This window comes from Calypte anna, chromosome 14 (assembly GCF_003957555.1).
Source record: "Calypte anna isolate BGI_N300 chromosome 14, bCalAnn1_v1.p, whole genome shotgun sequence".
Classification (NCBI taxonomy): domain Eukaryota; kingdom Metazoa; phylum Chordata; class Aves; order Apodiformes; family Trochilidae; genus Calypte; species Calypte anna.
In genome coordinates, this window is record NC_044260.1 from 8476046 (window position 1) to 8487056 (window position 11011).

The 11011-nt window shown below is 42.3% G+C and overlaps 1 protein-coding gene across 1 annotated transcript; it reads right to left on the reverse strand.

Moving 5' to 3' along the window:
- Positions 1 to 7775: 7775 nt before the first annotated feature.
- SOCS1 (suppressor of cytokine signaling 1) lies at positions 7776 to 10710 on the reverse strand. Its single transcript, XM_008490333.2, is given in 7 exon segments — positions 7776 to 8008; positions 8010 to 8041; positions 8044 to 8230; positions 8232 to 8390; positions 8392 to 8535; positions 8537 to 8650; positions 10675 to 10710. Coding segments are annotated over 6 exon segments (657 nt in total). The 5' UTR covers positions 8609 to 8650; positions 10675 to 10710; the 3' UTR covers positions 7776 to 7945.
- Between the last annotated feature and the right edge of the window lie 301 nt (positions 10711 to 11011).

The following is an 11011-nucleotide window of genomic DNA, read 5'->3' on the forward strand; positions in this document are numbered from 1 at the left end:
AGAGCTAACAGGAGGGATGGTTATAATCCCTTTTGTTCCCCCTTTGGCTGTCATTAAATCTATATATTGGAAAAAACAGATATATTTGGCACCCAGCCTCAGCTCACACCTCCCTGCTTAGGTCTTTTTAAAATTATATGGCAAAGCAGTTCCCCAGGTGATCATACCTAAGCCTGAAGTTCCTTGAGCATTAGCAAAGATTTACATGAACTGAGGAATCAAAGGGTTACAATTAGGTAAGAGCCTTCTGCACAGTAGAGGAACAGAAGAAGGAAAGCCCCTCAATAACACTATTCAAATTGAAACAATTCTATTCCCAGGCTAATAATCTTTCCAAGAGAATTAGTAATCATATGTGAAAATCCTAAACTGATATGACTATGGTTTTTAGCTGTGTCTTTTGGGATTTTCGAATGAAACACAGACAAGAGCAAAATCCTCAAATGAAATCTCAGTGTTAACTCATATCACATTCTAAAGAGCAGAACAGAGCCTCTAAGAATCCTAGCACTGGCAAGCTGCTGAAGTATAATAGCAACCTAATTCAAGTTTATTGTTGATGAGGTGTCAAATAGAAGACATATATCCTGATCTGCACTTTGATTCTCCTAGCTTAGGTCACACACTTTCTGCCTGCATGAAAACCCAACAGCTGGCAAGGAAGCATTTCTGACTTTCTTGAACTCCAACACCTGAGCTTCCTCTCAACTACTTATATCCTGTTTCTGTTACTGTCAGAGCTATTCAGGCTCTTTACAGTTTGATCTGATGAGCAAAGGCCAGGTGGTGTTTTTTGATGGATCATTAAACAGTGAGCAACCCTTTCTACTGAAAGCAAGGCTCATGACAAATCCTAGAAGTGAGCATACCTGTTTTGCCAGGCTGATACATGCATGGCTTAGTCCCGCTTTTGTTTCCTCTACAAGCAATAGCAAAACTCCCCCAGGCTCAGTAGAGATTCATGGAAGTATTTGGTTTTTGAAACATTCTCTTTTTCATAATTTTGCTCTTGGGAAGTGGTTGTCTTAAGTTTATGGATGGTCTTGCCTTTTCACAGCATTCCATTATCAGACATGAGAATCCTAAGGTAGCTGTTTTATTTGCTAAAAACCTGTTTATTTATTTTTTCCCTAATAGTCAAGTTATCCAGAGCACATGTTCCAAACAGATTCAGCATTGGGAGATGACTTAGTTTTAAGTCCTTGTTACCTCTTTCAGAAGGTAAGGTCCTGCACTACATTGGCTTCTGTGGAGGGGGGGAAAGCTCCTTGGTGTTTGGAGGCTGTACAAACAGTAATTAATGCATCTCTGGGCTGAGAAGAGGAAAGCAGAGATCTACAACCTGCTGCTCCCAGTACGCCCTGCACCTGAGAAATCCTGTGATTCAGTCATTGCTCCAGATGTATTTCTGGGTTTTTGTATAATTGTTAAAACTTTATTCCTTTTCCTATGCACACTTAATTGTTCAGATGCTTAATTCCTTTCCCTGGACTTGTTCCTGGGTTATCAGCTCCACTTCCTAAAGTGGCTGAAGAAAACAACACAGACTGGAGTACTCTAAAGGAGTACAAATCTTTGCAAGTCTGAGCTCCAACATATAAGTATATATTGTAATTTAAGCTTATAGTAAAATTAACAAAGCTGTACCAGATTTGGAAAGTTTACTCTCAATATTGAACCATACAGAGAAGAAAACTTGAACTGATTCATAAGGCAGAAACTGAGTTCACTGAAAAGCTCATTGTTCCCTTCTTCCCCCATCAATAAAATTAGTAAGTATTGTTTCATGATTCTCTTTTCACTTTCTCGGCATTTAATTTCCTGAAGGATCATGTCTGACCAGCAAATTTAGAGGACTGACTGTGAGATGTGCTCTTTAACTGGAGTGGTTGTGTTGTAATTTTACAGTAAAATGTGGGGGGGTTGTACACCCTGTATGGAACAGGCCACTGGCTATTCTGTTTAGATTTGTGAGCATTATTAAGTCTCTTTAAAATGGCGTTAGCAGCAAGCAGCATTTCCACATGCAACTTAGCAAACTAACTACTAAACTGTAGTTAACAAGAGGAGATTATATTTATTCAACTTTTTCATGGCAGGTCAATCATTTTGTTAGCACAGGCAACAACATATTTGTGTTGTGCAACTCTTCCTAGGAACTGAACTGCACTGGAGGACAGAAAATCATGGGAAGTAGGATGGACTTGAATTAAAAGGAAAGATTTATTTGAATGCCTGTCCTGTTGACCTGGAGTGACATACTTTACAATCTGTGCTTCTCATTACACAACTAAGCAGAAGGAAAACCTGGAAGAGATTAAAGTAAAAGTGAGTAGATTGCAGTTATTTTGAATTTTTCCCTTAATCTGTTTTGATGTGGTGACAAGTGGTCTCCACAGGTCAAAACTCTGGATTCTGAAGAAACTTTGCAAGCTACTATTTTATAGAACTTCCTGAGCTGTGCTTGGCCAAAGCTGTCCTACTCTAAATACATAAATGACAACCTAATCTGTTGGACAGTATTTAAAATTCAGCTACTTCTGTGTTTTATAACTAGTGAGGCCAAGGTACTTTCATAATCTGCCCACAACATAAGAATTTATGACGCGGACTAAGGGAACTTCATAAATTGTTTCCACATGGTTATTTAAAAAGACATTGTCTTGCAAAGGTGTTTAATAGGGGTTTCTTCCCCCTCCTTTTTTAAGCTTGATTAAAAGACAATTAAGCTTGAAGAAAAGACAAATCATTAATTTCAGCTCAGTCACCAGAGGCTTTTAAAACTGACCTGCTCTAAGTTTAAACTTAAAAACTTTGTCACCACAGTAACATAATTTGTATGGCAATTAAGTGGTTTCACCAAATACCTGATGAGGGTTTAGGCCTTCCCCATTGTCAGTGGAAACCAAGCAGTTTCAGAGTTATTCTGGATTACGCAATATATCTGAATCTCGGAGTAAAAAGCTCTAGTTTAGCCACATAGTTGTTTTGCAGCTGGGACTCCTTTTTTATTATAGAGGTTACAGCTGGCAAGAGAACTTGTGAGAACCACCTGTATGTCCTTGCAGCTGTTTTTCTCGCTGTGCAATTCTTTCAAAATTCAGCTCATATTTTCTCTGGCTCTCTTGGGTGCCCTATTTCCTTCCAAAATTTCACAGCCTTCCAGGATGCTCTCTTCTGACATGCAACAGTCTTCCCAGGTTTCACACAATTTTTCTTTATAGAGAAAATGTTTTCTCTCAAGGTTAGTTTTAAGTGCAGTTCTGTTGACTTCACTAGAGATTGAATTAAGCCCTGTAAGTAACCCTGAAGACCACTGACCATTAATTAAACCTGGTATTTGCTTCAAGCTGGCCCTGCAGTGGGTTTTTTGGTCCATCAATGGCCAGCTTTCAAGCTTATGGCATTACAGGTGCAATTATAAATTCACTCAGTCTTTTTATTCCAGCTTGGAATTGCCTGTGGGTTGTATTGAGCGTTTATTTGTAATTGCCCTTGAGCTTCAGTTGGGCTTCTGTACAACATTAACAGGTAATGGTGTGTATACAGTGTAACTACACAGACTGTATGCAGCCTCAGCTTTTCCTTTCACCTCAATCAGTAGTTCAGGGCTGGCTGATGAACTGTGGTATTTCAAATTGTAAAGAGTCAGAAGATAATCTTCTTCCCCAGTAGAAATGTCACTACCAAAACCTTTCTATCTAGGATTCTAGTCCCAAAATATGTTTTGGACTGATTTTGGACTGCTGCATTTTGAAATCACTGTCTTCTTAAAACTGTATTGAAATCACAGAGAAAGTCAGATATGTAAGAGAGCAAGGAGAAAATTATATGGATGGCGGAGGACATCCCTGGACTGTGCAGTCCTCACTTTGCACTCGGTATATGGATACAGACTTACCTCTATTCTTCACTTGTGTTGTTTAATGCAAATTTGGAAGTCCTCTCAGGCATCCTGGGTGCCATTCTGGATCTGGTGTTGTGGTTTAACCCCAGCCATCAAGTAAGCACCACCGAGCTACTAGCTATAGTAGCTGTACTAGCTATTGTGAAGAAAATTATGTCCAACAAAACCAGCACACAATGAAATAGCTCACTGGAAACATGAACATGTTTTGTTCCACTGTATAACTACAGACTGTTGAATTCAGAATCATGTAAATAATGATGCTGTTAATAACTCTTTCCTGTAATTAAAATAGAACTGCAAAGGAGTTGGTTACATTGGGAAGAAAGAGGCATTTAATGAGTATTTCTATAATACTGATAAGTGGCATTAGGTTGCTGTGTGATGAGCCCCTGATTAAAAACATATTAATCATGTAAAGAAAGTTCCCCTTTTTTGACCACTCAGAAAGAACTTTACTCCCACAGCTATGTCTGGAGGGATTATGCACATCTACAAGAACAGCCCAATGGTCAGTGGATCTTACTCAGTTTTCATAGATACTTTTCTTCACTTAGCAAAGAACAAAAAAATAGCAAAATTCAATGTTAGTGAACACAAACCTTTGTGGTCCCAAGCAGAATCAGGACAGGCAGTAGGGATTTACAGAAGGAAACAAAATTTAAGAGTGATGAAAGGATTTATAATTCTTCTACGAATCTGGGAGGTACAAAAAACAATGCCTCTAATTGAAATTAAAATTACAACAAAAAGGTGATCCAACTTTGTCATGCTAATATTATTAAGAGGACCAGAATGAAGGAAGCTGAGCAAATGTAGCTTGTGGCACTGTTAGTTATTTGCTTTATTCTGTTTGGCTGCTATTCCATCCTCACAGTATTTGCCCCTATCATAGTTGAAAATTACAGGCTGTATGATCTTTCCTATGCACAAGCATCATCTTTATCATTCTTATCTTCAAAACCACATCCAAAGCATGCCACTGAAGTCAAGACAGAGGAAATACTTCTGGCATGTGGTTGACTCACCCATATGTCAGTCAGTTTATCTTTTGACTCTTTGGCTTTTGCTGCTTTGTCATACTTGGGTGGTAAGTACATATTAGAAGTTGAGCCTCTCTGCTCTCTCTGCGAGCCTGTGTTTCTGTCATTCCACAGTGACACAAAGAGCAAATCAGACCCCAAGTGTAGCAAATTTAGCTGCTAGGTTGGGAAATAATTGTGGAGGAAAAAGTTGGACACAGTGACAGGATCTGAGTACTATGCAGAAGTATAACCACAGGTGAGTCAGTGGCTATGAAAAGTCTTGAACTGCACTTCTTTGCAGTTGGGAAAAACGTCCTGGAAATATGCAGTTGTTATTTTACACTTTGCACAGAAAGCAAGGAATTAAGTTGCTGTTTCGCAGCCTTTGTCTCAAAGCTGAAATTAATGTATACATGTATTGCTCATGCAGCTGTCAGCACCATGAATGGAGGGGTGGAAAGAGAGCTGGAGACTGAATGATAGCCCAGCACAACAGAAGTGGCTAACACTGGATCTGAAGAAGGCTTAGGAGGTGGATACACTGTTCAATAGAGGATTAAGTACAGGCAGAGTGAAGAGTATTGATGGCTAGATACGGTCAGTGTGTTGCCCTATGGGACACTTTTTTTCTAGACACTTGAAAATAGCGTCAGTGCTGACTGCAGCTGAAGCCTCACTTCTTGTAAATTACTTCAATCATAACAGATTTAGTGTGACCACAGCTTCACAGTGAGTAAGGTTATGCTTGTCATTCAGGAGGCTCCTACTGAGCATTCAGTAACGTGGTTAAATTAACCAGGTTCTCTGAACACCCACAGTTCTACTAAACATTTGCTAAGGAATGGAGCAGCATGGTATGAAGATTAACCTATCTTGAAAGCAAGTGGTGTTTGCAGTCTTTAAAAAGCAAGGGATCTTCAGTCTTGCTGGCTGTACAGTCACAGGAGCATTGCATTGGAGCAGGGCTGGAGTGGTGTCTCAGGAGGACTCTGTGCCACAATTCCCACCCTGCTGCTCTCTGTGGGACAGAGGCCCCCAGTCCTTGCAGCTGACACAGCCATGCTGTAAATGGTATTATTTTAAAGTTGTCACTTCTTTACTAGCTATAAATATTGCAGCCTCTTCAAAAAACGTGGCTTCGGTCTCCTGAGCATGGTTTAAATTCTCCCATAGTCCTTTACCAGACTGACTGTTTACTTCACTTTCCGGTCACCGCCGGGAGTGAAAAGACCAGAGAAAAGAGCTGTGCAAAACAGGGAGGTGGGTGTAGGAGCAGAGACTGAAGAATTAGGGACAAGAATCATTAGTTTAGAGCCTGTAGGATTGGAAAATACTCTGGTGTAGAGCTGAGAAAAAGAGGACTGACAAAGGGATAACTATCTCTGCAGACAGCAAACCAGTTTGGCAGCCTTCACACTACAAACTTTTTTTTTCCTCCAGTTAAACTCCTTAAAGCTCTTCCCATTCAGGCATTCTCTGCTCTGCTAACTGCTGCATAACACAGCATTCCCTGCTTCCCCAACTGCATCAGGAAAACACATCATTTGGCAACTAATTCCAGCTTTAGCATCAAGCAGAAATGCTGTCTGCTGATCTTGGCTAGGCATGGTTGACAAGGGAATGGGATAGGCAGGACTGATCCAAACAAAGTTTTTTAGGGAAGCAGCACCATGAAGAGTCACAGGATACTGCCTGTTATGTTCTTTCTTTTTCCCTTTTTTTGTGATGTTTGATGCACTGTGAGTGATCCTTAGTCATGTTTGAGAAGGGAACTTATTTATTCCAAAGAAACATCAGCTATGTAAGAGATGTAAAGTAAATTGTATTAAAATTGTTTTCAGTAAGAAACATTATATAACTCATACTCAGCCACTAAAAAGTGGCTTTAGCTTTGAAAGGAATGTGAATTGCAATAGAGGGGAAGACCTTTTATCTTCCCAACACTAAAGATGACTTCATTTACTGCTTACAGTTACTGTAAGCATCTTAAATCTGTGTTGATAGAGTACATTTCTGTGGAAGACTGACTTCTTTGAAGTTATTTTTTGAAGTTAGCTTTTCATGGATATCAGGTAATGCTTGGAGGAGAGGAGAATCACTATTGTAATGCAGGTGACATTTTGCTAAATGAGGCATCTTGTGTCATTCACAGTTACAGCTCTATGGGTGCTGACTTTTATTTTATGAGCAGGCAGAAACCAAGTAGGTGCCTTCTCCAGTTTCCTACAAATGGTGTTACAGCCTTATGTATTTTAGCTTTCTCTGAATGTAGTTTATCCACTTGGGATTACAGCTGCAAATCTTTAGGCTTATGCTCTCTGGATCCTGTCCTAGAGCTAAGTCATAGATTCCTTGAAAATACCATGTCAATGCACTGTAGATCACCAGGAATCTGAGACCAGAAATGCCTTTTTCAAGTTGAAAGGCATCTGCACCTTTGCCATTTTGTGTTACGCCAATTTAAAGAATATTAAGCTATCTTTCCCACAATGCACCATGATAAGGTATTCACAGCCTCTTGAAAAGTGTGAATGGCATTTCTGGACAATTTTCTTTGGGGCAGGAATCCTGAGTCTGCTGGACTAGAACTAGACCAGGCCGACTCAGTAGGGTAAAATGCAGTACCACATTGAGACCTGTTGACACCTAGACATCTATTAGCAGTAAAAGTTTGTCAGCCAGGTAGGTACCAGAGCCTTTAAAACTAAAAACAGAAATGCTGGGTTTTCTTAAAAACTCGCACAAAAAAGTTTATTTTGTTAATATAATTAAAAATATTATAAATTAATATAATGTTCTGCTTAGCAGAAAAATTATTCCAGGGTTTTAAAAACCCCAGATTTGTGCAAACAGTTTTTGGTAAACATAAGTAGTCAAGTGTTCAAGTTCTATCCCAAAATACAGCAAATTGCTACAAAAAATAAGTTTGCTCACTGTCAAACATGTTTAAAACCCAGGAAGCTGGATTTCCTTACTCATCTCTCACATGTCCCTATTACAGTTAATGCTGTACTTATATCTGAAATGGAAGGGATTTCAGATAGTCCTTTAAAACAGGATTGGAGGGGATCTGGTTTTAAGTTCTCTCTTCCAAAAGTCTTCACGATATTTTCCGGCAGAGCTCCTGCAAGGGCTGTACACGGACTTTGCGCAGGGGGGTAACCAGTACCTTCCTGGGGGAGCTTAGGTAATGTTCCAGCAGCTTAAAAAGGCAGTCAAATGTCTCTTTGCTGCCATCCAGGCTGAAGCGCCCAGTCTGAAAGATAATCCGGATGCTGGTGGGCCCAGTTGCAGTCTTTAACACTGATGGCAAAGAAGCAATTCTTTTGCGTGCTGTCCCTGATGAGGAAAGTGCCCTCAGGCTCAGACTTCAGCTTCTCATGGGCAGCACTGACAGTCAGAGGTCCCCAGTAGAAGCCACCAGGCCATCCAGCAGGGCTGCTTGCTCGAGTGATGCTAACGAAAATCCGCTTGCGAGCGAAAGGTCCGGAAATGCGTGTTGCTCTGCACCTGCACGGGACTGGGCCGGCCCGGGCCGTGGTACTGCTGAGCTTGTGAACGATGCCGTGCTGGAGGGTCAAGCAGACATCTCGGATTTGCTGCAAACTGCATTATCTGCTGACACCTTGCTGTGCGCTACCATCCTACAGCCTAGACCAGCGGATGTGTCTTCCATAGCTTCAGCGGCTACGGCAGGGCAGCTTTTCCAGCAGCTATTCTGAAATGCCAGAGAGAGAGAGACATGTGAATCTCAGAGAGAAGCAGCTGCAGTCTCTGAATGACCAAGTCTCCATTCACATTCCTTCCACCCATTATAAAGTAATAAAATATTCATTTGCCAATCTACACTGGGCAAACAGCTGCCTGCTTTCTGACAAGATTAGTCCATCTATCACTATGGCAAAGTCAAGAAGCTCCAAAAATATTTAGCAAGGATCAAACAGTTACAGAGGATAGGATTTTCCCCTGCCATGAGCCTACAGAAGCATATCAGAACCTAAGTGAGTCAACTTTCTCAATGAGAGGGTCCGTCATTTATCTTCTGTGCGTTCAACCCAGGTTCTCAAGTTTTTAGAAAACAAAGCAACAAGGTTTTACAACTGAGTTACCAGTATCTCATCACCTCCCTCTTTACTTCCCCAATCCCATCTGAGATGTCAGAACTTCAAAAAAAAGTCATTTGGTACCCTGTATGAAAAAACAAAGTGGTTCTAGGAAAGGTTAGGCTCTGCAGAGCTGGGCACCTCTCCAGATAACCAGGGAAAACTGTGAGGTGAACAGATGCCATCGTGTGACTGAAGTGTAACTTGGAAGGGCAAGCTTGTAATATTGCCAATTTATGGCAATTAAAACTAAAACTACTTTCCTCTCTTCTCCAGTTAAACCTGAGGCTCAGCCACGAAAGGGCAATTTCCCCATTCCCCCCAACTTTCCCCTGGGACAGCAATGCTACAACCTCACTAGCTTACACAAATCAACCTCTATGAACCCTTTAAAGCATTACTCCTGAGTCTCTCTCTCTTTTTTGTATTACATGCACTTTAAGTGGCCCAATCTAAATTGCTTCCTATTGATATATCTTTCAGCATGAGGGACTAAATTCATCCTTTGCGTTACTTCAAAGGAATTAGCTGTGCTACACCAGGAATGAGTTTGGCCTGAAATGTCCACCTCTGGACAGTGTGGTTCGATATATCTCTGCTGGCTGCCTTGACCTTACTGGCAAGCATAGATTTTAGGATTTATCCCTAGGTCAGATATAGATCTACAGCAGCAGCTTGTTCAGAAACCTTGAGTATTCTCAGAAATTAATCCCTCAGCCATCTTAAGGTTCTGGGTAACACGCTAATGAAGATTTCAAGAAAGTATGCAGCTGGATTTCTGTCTGTGCTAATTTAACAGCTTGACATTTCGTTTCATTCAGATCATATTACCTCCTGAAACAACAAAGAGGGGTTGTAAAATCTTTAGGCTGGGCAAGTAACTTAACGGACTGAAATTATCATTGGTCTTTTCTTACACGGCAGAAGGAGACTTCTGTCACTTTTTCCAATTACTGGTCCAGGATTATTGCTTCCGTATTTAAAATTAATAAAATTAAATTTCAGGACACGGTGAGAAATAACCAGCCCGAGATAAAAAAAATTTTAAATTGCAACGTTTCCTAGCAGAATCTATCCATCGCCAAGAGTTAGCAGTGCCTTTTCCGAAGGGCACAGAGCACACACAGGCACTCCAAGCCTGTAGAGCCTGGAACCCCAGAACCTGGAAGGCATCCGGGGGCAAGGGTGCCCCCGACTTCCCAGGGCGGACTTTCATCAGGGGCCCGGCTGGGTCCCGGCTCCGTCTCCCGCCTGGACGCCCCGCTCTGCCCCGGCGCTGCGCCGGTTCCTACTGGAAAGCGAGGCTGCGGGGGTCCTTTGAGAGGAGCAGTGCTGTGCACAGCTCGCTGCGTGTTCTCTTTACTGCTGTCCCCACTGTTTTATTACCAGGCACTGAAGCTCCGTCTTGAGCACGGGCATGGAACCAAAAAGGGTGGGGGAAAAATAAAAAAAATTACCCAAACCAAGAAATAAAACAAACCCAACAGGAAAAGAAAAAAAAAAAGGTTAAAAAGGGCAAAACCCCCCAAAACCACCACGCTCCTGCACAACTGGCAGGGCTCCCGTGCCATGCCTCCAAACCTGACCTCTTCTAGCGTGTCGCGGTTCGCGAGGACCCCGCTATCAGACCCTCTCTTACCTTGCCCCCGGTGGGCCGCGGAGCGGGGCGCGCCGGGGGGCTACTGCTGGCCCCGACGGCTACTCCTGGCCCTGGAGGCTACTCCTGGCCCGGGGGGCCGGGGGAGCATCCCCCGCGCGGGGGCCCTGCCTGGCGCCGCAGTGAGCCGGGGCTCCTGCGGGGCGGGCAGGCGGGCGGCACTTCCAGCACTCTGGGCCCGCTCATTCCCTCTGCTTTCCTATTTAAGCGGCGGCCGCTCTCTCAACCGGGCACTCCTCCCATGCTTCTCGGAAAACACGTGGTCTCCACTTCACTTCACTTTTCCAGCGTAGCGCAGGAAGTCTTAGGATGCTGTTCC